General features: G+C 38.1%; 1 protein-coding gene across 1 annotated transcript in view; it reads right to left on the bottom strand.

Annotated features, from left to right (window-relative positions):
• Positions 1–732: 732 nt before the first annotated feature.
• LOC117288368 (protein disulfide-isomerase A5-like) overlaps positions 733–20,640 on the bottom strand; it is a 30,086-nt gene continuing 10,178 nt past the window's right edge. Inside the window, exons 6-23 of the mRNA XM_033769206.1 lie at positions 20,437–20,529; positions 16,814–16,874; positions 16,243–16,310; positions 14,271–14,362; positions 13,461–13,529; positions 12,098–12,234; positions 11,052–11,119; positions 10,461–10,555; positions 9,908–9,973; positions 9,206–9,345; positions 8,302–8,507; positions 7,275–7,464; positions 6,647–6,714; positions 5,902–5,983; positions 5,106–5,118; positions 4,029–4,094; positions 2,905–3,158; positions 733–2,316 (exon numbers count right to left, since the gene is read on the bottom strand). Coding sequence (XP_033625097.1) covers positions 2,156–2,316; positions 2,905–3,158; positions 4,029–4,094; positions 5,106–5,118; positions 5,902–5,983; positions 6,647–6,714; positions 7,275–7,464; positions 8,302–8,507; positions 9,206–9,345; positions 9,908–9,973; positions 10,461–10,555; positions 11,052–11,119; positions 12,098–12,234; positions 13,461–13,529; positions 14,271–14,362; positions 16,243–16,310; positions 16,814–16,874; positions 20,437–20,529 — 1,929 coding nt within the window. The 3' untranslated portion in view covers positions 733–2,155. The remainder of the gene's footprint in view (positions 2,317–2,904; positions 3,159–4,028; positions 4,095–5,105; positions 5,119–5,901; positions 5,984–6,646; positions 6,715–7,274; positions 7,465–8,301; positions 8,508–9,205; positions 9,346–9,907; positions 9,974–10,460; positions 10,556–11,051; positions 11,120–12,097; positions 12,235–13,460; positions 13,530–14,270; positions 14,363–16,242; positions 16,311–16,813; positions 16,875–20,436; positions 20,530–20,640) is intronic.

Consider the following 20,640-nt stretch of genomic DNA (forward strand, 5'->3'; position numbering starts at 1 on the left):
AATTTGGGGTATGAAAAAGCAAACGTTAGAAGTCACTGGTCGGCGACTTGCATTGAAAAAAAAGGAATGATTTGATGAAGCCGATGAAACTGATCAAGTAAGTTGTTTGGGTATAGACCCATCTGTAGAGGCTGCCAGCTTTGTTGTCAAACAAAGAAACGTGCATTAGCGCTATGTACAACTATCATATGATAGGTCTTCATGTGCTGTGAAGATGCATTCACCATACTGCAGCTCAGCATAGTGCATCTATCATTCAATACCATACAAATGATACTCGGATATGACCGCATCGATCAATTAAAAAATTACTGCACGGAAATTATGATCTCAGTGCGAAGTTAAGATATGACGTTATTATGATATGACCTCACTGACTGATTAAGACACAACCTCGGTGTAAAAATCAAATATGACCTTATTGCATAATATACTAATAATATCTGTGGAAGTGTTGTGGCCGAGCGGTTAAGAGCATCGAATTCAAACTCTGGTGTTTCTGATCAGCAGAGTGTGGGTTCGAATCCCCAGCCGTGACACTTGTGTCCTTAAAAGCAAGACACTTAACCATTGCTTTGTCCTTCGGATGGTTCCCATGTGTTGTGTAACGCGTGTAAAAGAACCCAGTACACTTTTCGAAAAGAGAAGGGGTTCGCCCTGGTGTTCCTGGCTGTGGCTGCTGTATGCGCCGTAGCACCTGACCCTTATAAGGTGCTAAACAATTGGGTCTCAAACTCATCACTGCAATTACCTATCTTTCTGAAAGTTTGTATATACTCAGCGCCTTGAGTACCTTGTTTGGTAGATACCAATATGAGGTTAATATTTCTTCTGACATATATGATACATCAAGTCAAACTCAAGCACTTCCCAGAAAAAAGAGAAAAGTGAAGTCAATCGAACACCTGATGTGATATCTTTAAAGCATTCAGGATGTTCCATTATCTTTCCTAATTTTGCGTATTTGAAACCTCCTATACTTATCTTATTGATGAGTGAATAAACCCAGTTTTGAGTTTTGGCAGGGAGTGCCTGGGTTTAACATGGAGCATCTACAATTGTGCACAAGCAACAGTGCAGATCAGTCAAAAAGGAAGACATATTTTAAAAAGGTATTCCCTAAGCATGCACACAAAATAAAATCACCCGAATATGCCATAACCTTCAAATGAAACAATATACACATTCAAATACAGAATGGGAAAATAACATTACACTACACAGTATAATAGTCAAAAACAAACAAACAAAATGAACTCAAATGAATGCCTTCTGAAAGAACAAAACAACTGTTTACAACACAGATCTGAAAAATAGATCTGTTAATTATCATAAATTGAATGACAGTGAAAAAGTTTCCTATAAAATGATTCCCTCCAAAAAACGTATATAATTGTACGGGGAGTGGGGGGGGGGCAGTAGATAATTAAATAATAATAATAATAACAGAACAAAAAATGTTTTTGTGTTTGTGACAAAACACACATAAACTATTTGGGAACACACAAACCTATGGAACTTTGAGTCCCATCAAAGAGTCAGCATCAACATAACAAGCCAGATCATAATAATTTGTGTATATTATTTGGTTCCTTATTATAAAACTGAAAGGTATATTTGGCTGTTAAAGGCAGTGGAATAATATTAGTCCTTAGGGGAAAACACATGCCTTCTAAATTGTGCTAACTACACTTCCTTTTGACTGTAACTTCCATTTTGTTTCCTTTGATGTCATCTGATACTCAACCAAATTTATTGCCAGAACACCTAAATAAAATAATAAAAATAACACCAAAACCTGAACAAAATCATGCGGTATTCGGCTGTATCTAAACACACTGGTATAAAAAGCCTACTTAGCAGAGAAGTTACAAAAAAGGGAGGCATAGTTTTCAATATATGGAACTAGTGCACAGGCTCATTGATATATTGGCACTGTTAGTTCAAATCCTGAGAATTATTCCACTTTTGTTTTGTTTTGTTTTGTTTTATGAATTTATTTTTCTCTATATTATGAAGTAAAATGCTTTAGATTACTCCTTACAATAGCAATAAAACTTTGGTTTGGAAAAAAAAAAAAAGTATCATCCTGATTTTTAGATTGAATGACTTTATGCCCGGCTAATTTCACCTAAAAGGGGTTCAACGACCTTCATCAGAGTTCTTCTTTAGCCTGGTCGCTGTTCAGGGTCTTAAGACCTTGCATAAAGGAATAAAATTCGCCTTTCGTTCGGCCACCTTTGTATTCCTGGGTGATCCCGTCTGAAAATATTATGAAAGTTGGGAATCCCTTGACTTCGTTCTCTCTGCAAATATCTGAGGCAAATAAAAAGGAGAAAAATGAAAATAATAATAACAATTTAATCATAATTGAGTGTATTAATTTTGGTTTTACCCATACACCGATGTGTGTCAGCACTGTATACTCAGTACTTTCCCGAGTCGAGTGAAAAAATATATAACAAGCATGAGATTCGAACCCACGACCCTTGCAATTCTAGAGTAGTGTCTTACCAACTAGACTACCAAGATTGCCCGGTAGCTAGAGGCAGTTCGAATCCTACATAATTTAGTGATTTATATTGCGCCTGTTCCATAAATTGTATACAAGCGCATAACAAAATATTTAGACAACGATTTAAAAACAAAATAATAACTAGTAAAAGCAAGGAAATACCACAATAAAAAATTAAAAAACACAAGACTCTTACAGGACTTCCAAAACAGCAAAAATGCATTAACATAAAGACAATAGGTACAACAGTGTCAATTCATGAACTGTTGGGAAACCTTTTTGGTCGAGTCAAATCTTGCGGCCACTGTTGGCACCTTGCTACAATCCACTTACAACCACTATTTTTTTTAAGGATCAACCATGACTGATAATACTATTTATCACCTCACCTCTTTCGATTGTGCAGTCAACAGCGGCCAATTTCATTCCTTCCTCCTCCTTGATGGCTGCGGCTGTCTCCTGGAAGGCCGGCTTGGCGAGCTTGCAGTGGCCGCACCACGGTGCGTAGAACATGGTCAGTACATGCTTGTTGGTTGCTGTGAATGTCTTAAAGGTTTCCTGCGTCAGGTGGTTGACCTCGCTCGGTGTGTCACTCCAATGTAACTCTTCAGCTGGTGGGGCGGGGGTCGCTGCGGCTTCCGGACTGAAACAATAAAAAACAGATGGATGTTTAATTACCCAGAGTTGGGCCCAGGATTTCTTTAGTGGCGGAAAAACCTTTTCCCGAGATCACAAAAATACACTCGAACCAAAGAAGTACTCGAAATTATGGCTTTGGATACCATTTGTTTCACTTGTAAATATTAGGTTTTACATTGAAGGACTTTTCAAGTTTAACATACAAATGTATAAAAAGTTTGTGGTGGCCGGAAACAGGGGAATTTCTTCCAGTGTTGGTGGGAGAAACAGGGAATTTTTTCCAGTGGGAGAATCCCGAGTGTCGAGTGAGTTTTCCGGCACCAACCACTGTGGGCAGAACCTTGTATACCCAAAACGAATTCCCTATTAACAGTGGAGTGTCCTGAACATATTTACACGGCAGCAAACAAGCCGTGCTTAGCTGACTGACACATTCAACCTTCTCAGAAATCAGCATGGGTGTGACTAGAGGCTGATAGGAGAAACAGTCTGGTTCCTTTTTGTACAATGTATGTTATTAATCATTGCTGGAATTGGCTCCAGGCAACATGACCAAGATGATGGCAACAAGATTAAGGCGCAATGGACCCACAGAGGAAGCAGGCGCTTAAGCCTTAAGCCTGCTTCATACTTCCAGCAAATGCGATTGCAATACATATGTTGTCGTCACAGCTTCGTTTTCGCTACAAATATTTCGCAAGAGTTGAACACAGCTCAACTTCTCCGAACTGTTTGTTGCGAATTTGTGACGTCAAAATTCAGATCGCGCTCACATTCGCAGGAAGTATGAACCGGGCTTCAAGATGGGAAGGAAGTTCACTGGACCACATGGTTATAAAACCAAGATTCAAAAAAGAGGAAATTCAATTCTTACTTTTGCATGAACTGCACCAGCTCATCTGTTGAACGGCCTGCCACGTAGTCACGGGCAACTCCATTTCTAAGTAGACAAATCAATAATGTTAGAAATTATCTAATTTAGGAGGCATTAAAAAATGTTATTCTTATTTCACATCATCTTACTACTAAGCCTAACTTGGACGATGATTTTTTCATTTTGGGGGCCGATGTTTTATTCTAAAAAGTCCTTGATTTATTTTTTTTTTTTTCTTGAAACTGTTTCATTTACAGATATTAATGGTACCAACGATATCTGTAAAAAAGAGTTTGGTTGGATAGTATTTCACTCAAACAAAAAATCATCTGCACGACTATACTAAATTACAAAAAACATTTACAAAAAAAAACAATACATTACATCATGCCTCAAACCTGAAGCCTTTCTCTAAACTACAGTAAGTAGTAAAGTAAGTTTTTATGGTCAATAACTTGTGGAGTAATTACCAAACATATACCCTCCCTTTAAAATAAACAAATGGAAACCGACACTTTTCAACAGAAAAATAACAATGAGGCTACTCAAGGGGCCTATAATAATAATAGTTAATAATTTACTGATTTATATTGTGCTCATTCCATAAAACTACACAAGCGCATAACAAAATAATTAAGAAATAACTAAGTGAATCCTAGTTTAGGCCTGGTACACATCATCTTGTGTTTCCTTACTATACAACTGCATGCTTCCCAAAATCACCACATAATAATGTATGATGAATTCTTGAATAGATTCATTAGAAATGTCTATTCAAACTTTAGTAAAGGTGTTCACTTTAACAATTCCAATTTATAGATAAAAAGTAGAGCTTAAACTGCTCACAAATTTGTCAGTGATGTTTCCCAACTACACTTGTGGCTTCATCAGACTGGTAACTAATCACAGCTGGATTTCTCAAACACATTTTCTGAAGATGTGTTTGATGAAGTTTTAAATTCATCATTTTGAGTATGGGTGAAGCAAAGCAACAGATATAGGCAGAGCTAAGAGTTATAACATAACAAGATTCGATACAAAATTTGCTGCTGATTTTCTAAATAAATTAATACTTACTTAAAGTACTTTACTGTGAATCCATCATGTAAAGTTTGCGAAATTCACGTTCATGAAAAGGAAAACAAAAATACAAGGAAAAGTTAAAAGCCATAAACAAATATTATTTTATATAACTGGCGAGCTTAATATTGGTGATATTTCGTGGCAATCACAAAAATATTCTCTTTTTCAAGATGAGTTGCACCAGTTTCAGACAGGCGCTCCAGAGTCGCGCCGAACCAAATTCTGAATCAAGTACATGAAAAGTTTGACGTCTGAAACAGTTAGGAGCGACTGGCACTCTAGAAGTCAAAGGATCAACTGTTGCAGTCGTTCGGAATGGCTCTGGAGTGCCCTTGGTTTCAGACGTCGAACTTGTCATTAATTAGTCGAGCCAATGTGAATGTTATAATAAGTTCGTCTGTCTGAACAAAAAGCTATTTGGGTCGACCTAGAGTGGCTCCTAATATAATTTATTATGTGCGACTCTGGAGTGACTGTCTGAACCGGGTGTTAGAAATTCATATGGCAAGTGAGGCTCAAAATAGACCGAATCCAGTAGGCTCCGCCGACGACGCACGTGTGAGCACAACTCTGCCGCGCGCGCCAAGTATACGCGCACGCGTGTCGGACCTTAGTGTCGGACCTTCGTTTCATTGTGATTGGTCAATACGCAATGGGGCGGAGCTTAATGGATCGGTCTATTCCAGTTGAGAGAAGCGTTCGGGGAGGGGGACGGAGGGGTCACACTGCCCCCATTACCCTCCCTTGGTTACTACAGCCTTGACAGAAGGCTAACACTTGATATACTTACACATTGGATATCCCCTGATGTCATACTTGGCAGCAGTTGCTTTGTGAACAGTGGCATCTACTGCTGCAATCACTCCGGAACTCTACAAAGTAACAACAGATACACAAACAGAAATATGAATTCTAAGATATTTTGAGATATAGACGGTGGACACATTGCATTTGCACTATTTGATTTGGGTAAACTTGTCTGTAGACACCCAAACCAAACAGTGCACTTCTATGGTGTCTGTCATATCTCAAAAAGGCTAACAGATGGCATGATGTTTTGACCCGAGCAAAGTCTTCCTCAAAAGCAAATTAAGCACATTTTAATACCTCTACCTTTAAGGGCAGTGGACACTATTGGCAATTACTCAAAATAATTATTAGCATAAAACCTTACTTCGTACGGAGTAATGGGGAGAGGTTGGTAGTATCAAACATTGTGAGAAACGACTCCCTCTGAAGTGGAATAGTTTTCGAGAAGAAGTAATTTTCCACGAATTTCATTTCGAGACCTCAGATTTAGAACTTGAGGTCTCGAAATCAAGCATCTGAAAGCACACAACTCCGTGTGACAAGGGTGTTTTTTCTTTCATTATTATCTCGCAACTTTGATGACCGATTGAGCTCAAATTTTCACAGGTTTGTTATTTTATGCATATGTTGAGATACACCAAGTGAGAAGACTAGTCTTTGACGATTACCAATAGTGTCCAGTGTCTTTAACCCCCCCTTCAACCCCGTGGATGATTGTTACTCACCCCTCCTTCCTTTAGAACTGTTGCCGCCTCTGAGTAGGCTGGCTTCATCTTCTTACAATGACCACACCCTGAAGACAAAAAGTCAGGAACAATAATATTACAAGATGAGTAGGATTTGAAACTTTGCATGGTGGGAACACGATATAGTAAAGGTTTACTGTAACACAATACCGTGTCACCGTAACCCTTTACTATAAATACAAGATGAATATTATTATTGATGCTTATTAAACAAACATGTATTCATAAACAGCATACTAAGAGTACTGGTGCTTAGTTTAAACCAGGTAGAACATCTCTAAGAATAGAAAAGTTAATAATATTAATCTTATGATTATATATAATTTTATACAAAGCGCTTACAAAATACAAAATCAACCAAAGAAAAAATACAACCAGAACAACCAAAGTACAAAAAACTACACATTTCACAAACAATAACAATGCAATTAACAATAGAACAAATTAGCCTAACTTAGGATACAGGTGGGATTTTAATAGAGATTTGAATGGTATTTTAATTTTTTTCCCCAACTTTCATGAGGACTCCACCTGTTCAATAATGAGCGCATCACAAACCAGAACTTGACATTGAAGTCCCTAATAAGATATCATGCTTGTTACTCACAAGGAGCAAAGAACATCACCAGGGCCGACTCCTCATTCTGAATGACGTCATCGAATGTGGCGTCCGAGAGTTGGACGACATTCTCTCCTCCGTCAAGCTCCGACCAGAAGTCTACCACGGGTGGCTCCGGGATAGCGGGGGCTGCGTCTGGGTTCACCAGGAGCATCATGAAACGGACAAAGTCAATCTCCTGTAAAGTAAACAGACAAACAAACAACAAAGATTTTAGGATTGAGACCCGCAACATTTGTAGAAGAGGACACTTCTTCAAATATCTCTTTTCAGAAACATTCCAAATAACTAGAAACTTTTATCAGGGAACTTTTATCAATAAATGCAAATTGTGATGGCTAAAATTGGTTTACATTTGAAACAGCGTCTACAGGATAATCTCAATATTTTAACTATTACCCTTTTTTGGCTAAACAGACATCGTGGATACCGATTTATAAACATTTTACGCTTAAAATTTGCATTTGGTAATAAATAAGTCAAGTCAAAAAAGCACCTCTCCGCGCGGCTTTTTCAGCCGAGAGTCAAAAACGTCTTATTTATTACATGTATAATGACCCCTTGACGTCAGTGGCGATTTTCCCCAATTGGGTTTGAACACAAATCTCCAGCTTTGGCAAACTGAGGGCGCTATTTTCCACATCAAATAGCCGCCAATGACATCACGATTCCTTTGTTGTGCGGGTTTGTTTGACCTCACGCTTTTCAGAATTTTGGCTTAGAGTGTTTCGGGGAAAACCATTTTTACCATGTTTTTTACGTGAGGTACGAGACTCGTTATATGTTTTTTCTGTTTCCTGTGGACTACAGTACATCTATTACAAAAATGTTACGACTATATATTTCTGAGCATTCTGTAGCCGCTGTTTAACGCTGAGCACAATTCCATAGAGCTGTTCAGCATTATTTTTGCAAAGATCTTTCCACTCCAGTTTCTATGGTAAGGACAAGTTAAAAGTTTTTATGAAGTAAGACCCACTGGTTCAAAACAATCTACAAAAATGTCTACACTTACTTCTCGTCCACCGTTATACTGAGTCGGATCCTTGCCATACATAAAGTACTTTATTGTTGGGTAGCCGCTCACGCCAAACGATTGACACATGTCCTTGCTTGTTTCCTCTGTGCAATCCACGGCAACATACGCTACTTTGACTTCATCTTTCAGCTGCTCAGCAGCGGCGCTGAACTCAGGTTTGGCCTTCTTGCAGTGACCACACCCTAGTCGTGGAAAGAGAGAGGGTAAAATTGGTGTGATTATTTATAACTCGCTATCTATGGATCTCTGAATTTAAGCATAAAACAAAACAAAAACAAGAGTAAAATCTTCTAAATAAAAATAATGGAAACACCAGAGTTTGTTACAGCTCAAGTATCCACCAATACGGTACATGTACTCAAGGCACTTGAACGAAGAGAAATTAATTTTGAAACTGTTTTTAGGATGCCCTACTCCAATGAGTTTCTGTGAATACGTTATACTGAAGTCAAATTTGTACGGTACATGCTCAAGGCTCTTGAACAAAGAAAAAATAATTTTGAAACTGTCTTTAGGATGCCCTACTCCAACGAGTTTCTGTGAATATGATATACTGAGGTCAAATTTGTTTGCCTAACAGCTTTAGGGATTTTAGAGACTTATTACTTGGGCCCCAAGTGTTCTGCTACGCACAAACTAGCAGAATACCAGTCACATGTGCCACTGGTGACATGGTATTTTAGCTTGTATTCTGAATTTGGCTACCAAGACGATCAGAGCATACTGATCGAATTATCGAGTTGAAACCAACAGTTCCTTTTACAACCAACCAAACTCATTTAGAGATAGTCATAACATGGTGTTACCGCAAACCTTTCTGTATTGTATTTCCACCGTCAAACCCTGGAAGATTTAACAACCAATCTGCATGGAGACTTACATGGAGCGTAGAACATGACAAGACTGTGCTTCTTCTTCTTGGTGACTGACTTGAAGTTATCTCCGTTGAGATGGAGAACGTTGGACTCCTCGTCACTCCATTTAGGCTCAGGGGGTGGTGGAGGAGGTGGTTGAGATGGACTAACCGAGAGGGATTGAGGATCATAGGTAATTTTTATTATTATTTTTTTTTTATATTAATGCAAGTTCACCCCAAAACAAGGCTAAAAGCCACTATAGGCAAGGGGCTACAAGAAGAAAATTGGGTTATTTACATTCTTTAGAAGTGGTGATCAGGTTGGCCCCAGTGGACCCTGGTTCGAGTGCCACCTCATAGCCTTGCATGTGGATTGGGTTTTCAGGAAAAAATGTTTCAAGTGAAAGGTACAAACAGTTCTTGAATCTAAATTGGAACATCAAAAGGTGAATGAAAGTTCAGTCTCCACTGAGTAAAAGGTACACCGATTATAATATGCCTATTTACACCACGGTGAACAAAGAGGGCGCATGATTCAAATCATTCTCGTTTCTGGCATGCTCGCAGCTGGGCGTAAAATGGTTCCACAGAGCTTTCTTATGTGAGGCAGACACAAGTCAGATTGGTGTTTCAAAGCACACCTGCAGTTAAGAAGTGTCTTTTTTTTCTTATTTATAAAAACTTGTTTTTAAACCAGATAAAAACAAGACTGAAGTTGCCACTTACTCTTGCATAAACTCCTTGATTTTTTCACCGGTTCTTTCATTCAAATCCCAAGCAAACTCGCCATTACTGTAAAAAAAAATATTGATAGAAATTAGAAAGTAGACGACAAAATGGTAATTCTATCTGAATCAATCTGCTAGCATCCTCAATTGACCTTGCCAGCTCAATGCTATTCAAATGACACAACTAATCTGCAGGGACAGCTGTTGCAGACAGTCACAAAAAAAGTGTGCTGTTTCCACAAACTAAGACCCAGTTTTTTGGGTTTTTTTACATCTTGAAGTTATCTTCTCTTTTAAGGGTCTACGGTCTGCAAACACCTTCTCCTTACGATCAGTGTACTGGATTTGTTTACGTACATTACAACGGCTTTTCATCCTTACAGAAGGACGAAACAATAATTGTAAAGTGTCTTGCTTAAGTGTCACGACCGGGACTCGAACCCACGATCTGCAGATCAGAAACACCAGAGCTTAAGTCCAGTGCTTGTAACCTCTCGGCCACAACACGCCTTTGTTGAAATCTTAAGTTGAAACTTAAGTTCTCTGCTTACCTGAAGTACTTGAGGGTAGGGAAGCCCTTGATTTCAAAACGTTTAGCCAAGTCTTTGGCGAGCGTGGCATCCACCGCTGCAAGCACTCCTTCTTTCTGTACAATGAGAGCGAGGGAAATTAATTGAAAAGTATCCAACATACTACAGCAGTTCAGAGATAGCACTTGCAAGGCAATTACGGACATCGTGTTTGTTTTGGTGAAGCATAGCTTTTTATTGACGATGTGGCGTACGCTGGTCTGGAGTCAATAAATAACTTATTCACAAATTTAGTTATGACCAGTTTTTGTCCCCACTGTTCATATTTCCCTTTATTCATCTGCCCTTTAGTCTCTTGACTGTTTCTTGACTGTCAATAAAAGCTAGGCTTCACCGAAACCAAAATGCTGTCCAATTGATCAGACCGTGCCTTTCCTTTCTAGATTCCCATCAAAACCTTCTATTAATTTAAAAATATTTGTCAGACACGGTCATTGATGAACTATTAATCTAAAATTATGGCGTTGAAACAAATGGGGCTGAAATTGAGTGTGAAATCTTACTGAGGGATATACTTCCAACTTTGCATCAATGACAAGTTGATCAACTCACCCCTTCATCTTTTAATTCTTGAGCAGCAACTGTGTACTCTGGCTTCATCTTCTTACAGTGACCACACCCTGAAAAGCGTCAAACAAAACAACAAAGCACAATTAGTGATACCGTAATTTCATGTTGTCTGACCATTCTTAATCATCAATACAACCAAATCGACTTCATCATGGTGCCACTTTCAACATTCTGCGCTTATGGCGCCATGTAAAGCGCATGATTTAACATAAATACTTGCACAAATGTTTTTGATGTCATTTTGTTGTTAACCAAATGCCACTAGTCTGTGATAAGTCTGTGACTTTTTATTTGGTGTTGTATTTTTATATAATAAAAAAAAAAATTTTGAATTGAATTGAAATTGATTTGGGCAATAATCCTGATAACAATATGATAACCCTTATCCCTTTGTTAGATCCAGTCATGGCTCTAGGGTTCCTCCATGAAACCTGCGACATCATTTTGTGCCGTGTCGTGGCTGAGTGGTTCTGTTCACCAAACCCAAGCTCTGGTGTGGTCAGCAGCAGAGTGTGGGTTTAGAATCCTGGCCATGACACTATTGCCCTTTAGCCTTTAGCAAGGCACTTGACCATAATTGCTTTAAAAAAAAGTTTGGAAGGTAGAGCATTCCTCTCTACCAACCAGCTGTCGATTTCACAAAGAGTTAGGACTCGTCTTATCTCGAGTTAGAACGAGTAACTTGTCTTAACTTAGGATTAATCTTAGGGCCTGCATGCTACAGTGCAGGGTTGGGACTCGTCCTAAGTCCTAAGATTAGTCTTAAGTAAGGAAGAGTTTTGTGAAATCGACAGCAGACTCCTAGTGGACGACACCCTTGCCTACTTCCCTAAGGACTGTGAAGGGGGGTAACCCTGTTTCAGCCCAAGGAGTAGGTGGCAACGTGCCCCTGGTGGCAGTTAATCCGGGTCGACAGCAAAAATCAGTTAAATGTGGCCCTCACCTTGAAGTGCCATTCCAGCCTTGTGAGTTGGGAGATACCTCATTAAAAAAGTTTTTGTTAAATAAGCTATATCATCTTTACTTACATGGTGCATAGAACATGACCAGGACAGACTCATGGCTCTCGATGTAGCTATCGAAGCTATCGTCTAGTAGATGAATAACCTCCGATTCCTCATCACTCCACTGGGACTCCTGCTCAGGCTCCTTGGGTGGCTGAGGGCTGAACAAATAATAACAACATTATTTTCTCCAGACAACATGTTTTTTTTTTCTTTTCTTGTATAACCCATCTTGTTCAAACTAAAAAGTATTGAATATTATTTAGTTTGACCCTTACACCAATTTGTGTAAAGCACTGTATAGTCGATACTTTTCTTGAGTCCTATGAAAAGGTGAAATTCAAACCCATGACATTTTGATGCTGGGCCCAATTTCATGGCTCTGCTTACCGGAGGCAGGGAATTCTGTGCTTACGGCAAGACTATTTCACGGGTTAGTGGCAAATGTTGGCGTCTGCGCCCGCGTACTCCACGTTACTAGGTATTCTACACTTACAAGGCTAGCGCAGAAATTCGGCGCTTGCACGTAAGCGGGGAATCGTGATCGGTAAGCGCAGAATTCAGCGGTAAGCAGAGCCATGAAATTGGGCCCAGATGTGTTACTGACTAGACCACCATGATTGCCTGGTAGCTTGAGGCAGTTTCAATCCTATATTTTGGCAGCGAGCTACAACACTTGTTTTTGTAAAAGCAATATTTAAATATCTCTTTGTGAATCTGAACAAAAACTTTAAAGGGAAGGTACAACTTTGGGAATTGTCAAAGACCAGTCTTCTCACTTGGTGTAGCCCATCATAAGCATAATAATAACAAACCTGTATGAAAATTTGGGCTCAATCGGTCATCGAAGTTGAGAAAATGATGAAAGAAAAAACACCCTTGTAGGACGAATTTGTGTGCTTTCAGATAGGAATAAAAGACTTCTAGCTAGAAGTCTTTTATTATTTTAGTGAGAAATTACCTCTTTCTCAAAAACTACGTTACTTCAGAGGGAGCCGTTTCCCACAATGGTTTATACTATCAACAGCTCTCCAATGCTCGTTACCAAGTCAGTTTTTAAGTTAATATTTGTTTTGAGTAACTACCAAACGTGTACCTTCCCTTTAAAGCCCAATTACTCAACACTAGCAACTCTATCAATTTGCTTGGATTGTCGTCTTGTTTAGCAATTTCCCCAAAAAAGTAGTCTCACAATTGATGGGTTTAATATTGTGCATTGAATAACTTCAATAACCACAGAGCCACATCATATAAGGAAATTTACAGGCAGACAGTTCCATGCGATATCAAAATATTTTGTTAAACATTCACGTTTAATTTCCAAGGACCAAGATTGTAAGAGTGTAATGATTGTAACCTCTTGAGATAAGACTAAAAAGTTTCTTACTTCTTCATCCATTCAACGATGCCGTTCTTGTCCCTCTCACCTCCAAAGTCGTATTTCCTCTGCCCTTCCCTGTCGAGATAAAAAAATCAAGCAATGAATATTTCGAACCCCTTGATCTTAAAAGCATAAGAAGTTTGGAGACAAATTTTGTCAGAGTTGGAATTATCAAATTTTTGGTGTACGTACATGTAGTGTAAATTTTAAAGCACACCACTGACTATAAAGTTCACAAAAGTACCAATCTTCTAAAGACATACTGTTCTTCCGAAGTTGAAAAAAAAATAATTATTTACATAATATAAATTTGCACCAAAGTTCATCACAAGATCTTGTAATCAAAAAGGTCCAATTCAAGGTCAAAGTACAGGCCATAAGGTTATCCAATCTAACATGTTCCTACAAAAAAAAGTAATGGCAGATTTGGAAAGCTTATGCAGTTTCCTTTCCAAAGACATCAATTTCAACTAATTTGACCCAATGGTTACCGATTTATGGTCATTTAAATGTCGAAGGTCAGGCGCATTTTGACCGAAATCAATAAGAAAGAGCGTGTGTAGCGTGAAAACCGTTTATCAGATGGAGCTCAAAATAATTTTAAAATTTGAGCTTGTTGAGCCAAGATTACCCCATAAACCAAATTTGACCAAATTTAAAGAGGGTAGGTTTTAACCCATTAGGTGATTTGACACAGAATGACACAGTGTTGTAGCATTGTGTCCGCCATATTTAAAAAAAGACTCATTAGTTTTTATGGTCGTTAACTGCAAGGATATAATGGAGCTAGTTACTTTGAATGTAGATCCTACTTACTCAAAATATAAAATTGTTGGGAATCCAGTGATATTGAAAGCATTTCGGACTTCGTAGTTTGTGGGTAGATCGACATCAAGACCGGCTAAAACCTGGGAGGAAACAACAATTAAAAAGAAATAAATGGAGAATCAAATGTAAGCCGGATCGTAAGCCAAAGCCAATGAAAAAAAACCGAAGCTGAAGCCCAAAGCATGACAAAGAATATGTTCTTGAATTTGTTGATGTCCATATTATTATTATTTATAAGCAAAACATTTCCTACCAAGTAATCACCAATTTTCATTCAAGGTCATTTTTATAACAGCACCCTGAAAATGGGCCCAGATGTCTTGGATTGCTAGATTACCAAGCTCACTGGCCCAGCGATGAGAATCTCATTAGAGGTTTTTGCAATCATCAAAGGAAGTGGGGTACATCAATCTAACCACCAATACTATACCCTTTACTCAGACAGTCAAGTACTAAACACAACATTTCTTTTTAAAGGGAAGGTACACATTTGGTATTGTCAAAGACCAGTCTTCTCACTTGGTGTATCCTAACATAAGCATAAAATAACAAACCTGTGAAAATTTAGCTAAATTGGTCATCGAGGTTGCGAGAAAATGATGAGAGAAAAAACACCCTTGTTGGACGAACTTGTGTGCTTTCAGATAGGAATAAACGACTTCTGGCTAGAAGTCTTTTATTATTTTAGTGAGAAATTACCTCTTTCTCAAAATTTATGCTACTTCAGAGGGAGCCGTTTCTCACAGTGTTTTATACTGTTAACAGCATAATGTAAAAGCAACATGTAAAACCACTGCCTACATAGATTGTTCATTAAAAATGCTTTTTCAAAAACATACAAATGATAATGTTACAAGGTAAGAACAAGATGCATTGAGTGGCTTTCAGCTTTGATTGGGGTGAATTTCCACAATAATTTTGTTTTAAATGTATAATGACCAGAGAAAATCTGGTGGGCAAGTGAAATGACATGTTGGCTGGTATCACAGGCTAATCGCTGCAAAGGTTTAAGGCAAACAACGCGGTCATCGTATTCAGCAATCGATTCTTTTACTTCTATATTGTGCTTGCAGTGCACAACTCACACGAATCCATTCGAGCCCTCAATGTTTCAAATACACTTCCATCCCATCAATCATCTTTAAATCCACGTTAATTGTGCTCTCATGACTGCAGAGTCTGGTCACTAGACCGTGGACAGGAGCCAGCCTGCGTAACGAGGACAGCGACTTCACGGCATGGGCCAATGGCGTCAGTGAAGTAATTAAAAACAAATGGACGATCATCCGGAACACTGGAATCATTTTTCACGACTTTTGAAACATCCAAGCAAAATTGAAATATCAGATGGTGACCTCAGGTTGAAGGGTTTAAGATGACCTTGTGGGGAACACTTCACTATATCAAAGAATTTACAACGAGATGGACTGACCTACATAAATCAGATGTGAGGATCCAACTTTACGAGGTACATTGCCTGGAGTAATCTTCCAATCATTGCTAAAAATGATTTTATGTCATCTCCTCTCTTTATTTTTAAAGCTAATATTTACTGTTTAAAGCCATTGGACACTTTCGGTAAACAGTATGGGCCAAGGCCCACACTTTGTGTACCACAACTTCAATATAAAATAACAAACCTGTGAAAATTTAGGCTCAATCGGTCTTTGGAGTCGGGAGAAAATAACGGGAAAACCCACCCTTGTTTCCGCACGTTTCCTTGTGTCATGACATGTATTCAAAATAAATTTGTAATTCTAGCTATCGAGAATTGATATTGTTTTAATGTTTTCTCAAAAAGTAAAGCATTTCGTGGAATAATATTTCAGAGAAGTCTTTCACCATTACTTTCTGTAAACACTGTAAGTTATTTGTAAATCTGTGATTTTTTTTTTTTGTTATGTACCGAAAGTGTATAATGGCTTTAAATTGTAGCGGCATTGTTTATCTTTGATCTTACCGCTGACTTTTTTAATTCTGTTGCTGCACCGGCAAATTCTGGCTTCATCTTTTTGCAATGGCCACACCCTGGATAGAAAAGGAGAAAAACAAACTTGGATTAAAAACTTCCTGACATCTTTATGTTTTTTGTTTGTTTTTTTCCTTTAAAATTCTTTTTTTTCAAAGTGGAAAAAAAAAAAAAAAGTTTTATAAAAAGATAATTCTGAAATAATCTTTGAACTGGAACCAACACCTTAGGCTTGTAAAAATTAACAAAAATTTTCATTTTTATTACAAAAGTAATTATAGGAAGAAGCTATAAATAAAAAGTGAATTTGCGGGTACAACCATGTGTAAATCTCTTTTGTGTGACTGACGGCTCTGAGAAGAGCCGGTTTGGTTGTGACGTTTTGAAAAGTATACTCTGCTCATCTTCAGGAGAATAGTTAAGTAATTATGTAGCCTCCCTCACCCACCCTATAACGCATTGACTCATTAAAATCATGATGATAATAACAAGTTAAAAACTCATTTAAAAAAAAAAAAATCAAAAAGCTCCAAATACAAATTACGTATTGGTGATGACTTACATGGTGCATAAAACATGACCAGGATTGGTTTCTTCTCCTTCGATAACAGCTTTCCCAGATCCTGTAAACCGGAAGAGAGAGAAAAGAAGAATTATCAGCAAGTGAAATGTTTTCCAAAACAAATTTTCAGCAATACTTCCCTGGAGGATAGGTACTGGTGAGAACTTTATAACAACAATAGATAACAAATTCTTATATAGCACAGTTCACAATAACCGTCTCAATGCGCTTGACATTAGTGCCCTAGTCATTGGGCCAATAACATTCCTTTAATCTTTCTCAACCCCCTGGGGAGTATGCAACCTGTGCAACCGTAGCGCTCCAAAGGCTATTTCATACACAATATCAACCTCTACCCTCGCAGATACCCATTTATACCACTGGGTGAATAGAAGCAATTATAGTAAAGTATCTTGCTCAAGGACACAAGTGTAACAACCGCGATTCGAACCCACACTCCGGTGACTTAACCAACAGAACTTGAATTCGATGCTCTTAACCACTCAGCCATGACACCCACTTACTCACGTGTATAATTGATGATTTCAGATTGAAACTTTCTTTTTATGATTATTACCAGTAATCTGTCTCTAAACTGTACGGAAAGGCTATGTCTACTAAAATGTAATTTTGCTGTGTTTTGCTTACTTTTTTTAGCTTAATGTTTATAATAATTAAGTAAAATTCTGTTTTTATGTAAGACGCTATATTAACAATAAATTATTATTATTTCTTATTTATCCAACGAGATAATAACCGAGTTCAATGTGAAAACTGAGTATAATGAGGCTCCAAAGAGTCTGTCATGCAGTGTCCTAAAGGTTTTGATTACGAAGTGATACTGTCCTCTAGCTTTTCTTAGATTACACATGCTAATTAAAAAAAGAGTACGACTTTTATAAAATGCGCAACAAGGCTTGTTTGCCAAATCATGTTACATGTGTTAAATAAATCATGTTCTAAGGTACCACTTCTGAGGGATCACAATCACATTGAAGTTTATGATCCAACCTGGGTAGGTACATGTACATATACCTTTTCGCAAATACCGGGGCGCGCGCGTAAAGCTTGGAATTAGGTGCATTGTGGTCTAGCTGGTATCCAAATTTGATCCATATATATCCCACAATGCACCTCATTCAACAGTCTGCGCTTGCGCATTGGTATTTGCGATAAGGTCTATGTATGTACATGTACATGTACAGGAGAGGGGTCACCTTAGGCACAAGGGGTGTGGACTTTTGATTTCAAAATATCAATACACCACTAGGGAAACTGACTATCGGTTTATAACTTGATATAATTTTCTCAAAACGAATCAACTTCTTCAAAATGGTACATGATCCTCGGAGGCCAAACTACAGGATTTCACTAAGAACGGGATCACTTAATATGGTTGTGTTTATTGAAAACTAGACGCCTGATGGGAATTAATACACACCTTTACGGCTGTCTCCCAGGACAATAGCCTCTTTTAATCAAATTGAGCAGTTTATAAAATTAGGTCAGCTTTCCAGCTTGACAAAATTGTGTGCGTGTTGAACACACGTTTAATAATTATCGTTGCAGTACCGTCTCATGGCATTAGGATTACTGCCAGGGCTGGAAAGCTAAATCGAGCATAATTTCTGACTTTGACAACATATTACTTTCGCCCGAATAGCCACTAACAAAATAGCCCCAGTACAAAAAACGAATGGAAGTGTTTTGCGTGTAGTCTGAAATTGTCTTTCAAATTGGGTGGAAAAAGGAAGTAGAAATTGACAGCTGTACATTAAAAGATATACTTTTTAATCGGCTTGATTATTTTATGTGTGTAAGGGGGGGGGAATGTTGGGAGTTCATTTATTACAAAATGTACACAAAGACCCAGCAGCATTACAAGTCTTTGTCATTATAAGTACATGTAACTATTCATAAATACTTCGGACAGTTTCGCTATTCGTATTGGTGGAGAGTGCGTCACGTGGATGTGTATAAACCTTTGTTTATGACCAGTAAAAAGTGTTGAAACATGGGCGTGATACGCGAGCTTGTACCTGTGCTTATAAGACAGTTTCTTCATTCCTATTGGTCGAGACCAACGGCTGAAACAGTTGTGCCACATTGAACAGAAATGCTTTGACCTAACTTTTTAAATGTCATGTTTCGGCCTGTTTGACATTTTTGTAAGTTTGTTCCATATATGAGCAGTAGCAGATTTGAATGAGCAAGAACCATTGACTTACTGATAATAATTGGGGAAGTCAATCTAGATTTATCGGCAGAACTCACTGACAGACCATTTTTGTTGTTGTTTTCCCTTCAAATCAAACTTAACCTAATTCCATGAAACTGTTCACATTTCACTTATCAGTTTGAGAATGTGCTTATTGAAAACCTTGAGGCATATCTATTAATTTATCTTTCCAAAAATACCCGTAATTGGACTACGCAGAATGCCGAGGCTGATTTGCAGCTGCCAGCAGCCCCCAAGACGCCCGAGGGTGTTCGGGTTCCTAACATAATGTTCTGTCGCATTTAAAAGTATAATACTAATGGGATTTGCAGACTGCCAAATGGTTACAAGATACTCCATTAACTTTGCATTGAAGATAACAGATGTTAAAACCTTACTCGCATTTCAGAATAACAATCACTGCTTTAAAAGACTGTTGTTGTTGTTGTTGTTTTTGTTTGGTTGTTTCTTTGTTTGTTTTCAAAGTCAACTTTAATTTCAAAGTAACATTAATTGTTTCAACATTTGTAATTAGATAATACAATGTCTTACAGATAATACAGAGGCATTTTCTGAAAAAGCAGCTCCTGTTTGGGGATGTTGGTTTTTTTAAATTGTGGGTGGGTCCAAACAAATAATCTGATTATTAATTTTCCATGGTCTGAACATCCAAGAAGGAAACGACTAACAAACCTTTTGTTTTGCCGTCTCCTTTTTCCCCACAGCCTTTTAGCCTGAGCCTCATTCACTAATTAATTACTTTTTTTCCCCCACCTCCCCACCCTTGATATTGTCCTTTGTGTTTCCATCTTCTTGTGGTCAAGCCAGTCCCTTCCCTACAACCCCCCCCCCCCCCCCTTTTGTCCCCCTATAATCATTGTTTACCCCCTTGCTTTTTTCTGTATGCTTTCTAACCCCATTCGTGTATTTCCACTTCACTGCTTATGTTTCACTTAGTTACCTGTTCATGTTTGTTGTGTTGCCATTTAGTATTCGAGAAAGACTCTGCTAGGGTCGAAACGTCAGGCCATTAACCATTTTTTTGTATTAAATTTTACAACGTTTTTACACACACAGTATCATCATGATCAAAGCAGGTCTGTGGCTGTACTTGGAATTATGAACTTTAACTCACAAGCGCACCCTCCCTCCACATCAATTCAATGAAGAGCAAGCCCGTAAGACAAAGAGTTTTTAATTTCAGGTAGGGCCACACACCTTCGATCATGACGACATAGCCCCTTTATTAAACTTCATATATACAACAAAAATAATAATTCTTGAAATTTGTATGTTGGAACCAACGTGAACTTCTACATGTGCGTAGGTGTTTTTGTTTGAAGTTGTGCTTGAAATGTTATCACCAGCGTAAAAAACTGTGGTAAAAAAAAAAATATTAATTTACCTTTCCAGACATAATGTGTTTCACATCGGATGACGAGGCGTCCTCTTCCCACGGTGCCTCACCGGATGGGTTGGTGAGAAAATATGACAGCGACTAAAGAAAAAGAAACAAAAAAAATTAGTTCACGTTATTTTCTGAAAATCACAATCATCTTGGTGAAATTGGTGTCTCAATGTGTTATACAGAGAAGCAGGCATAACAAGC

This window comes from Asterias rubens, chromosome 3 (genome assembly GCF_902459465.1).
Source record: "Asterias rubens chromosome 3, eAstRub1.3, whole genome shotgun sequence".
Lineage (NCBI taxonomy): Eukaryota > Metazoa > Echinodermata > Asteroidea > Forcipulatida > Asteriidae > Asterias > Asterias rubens.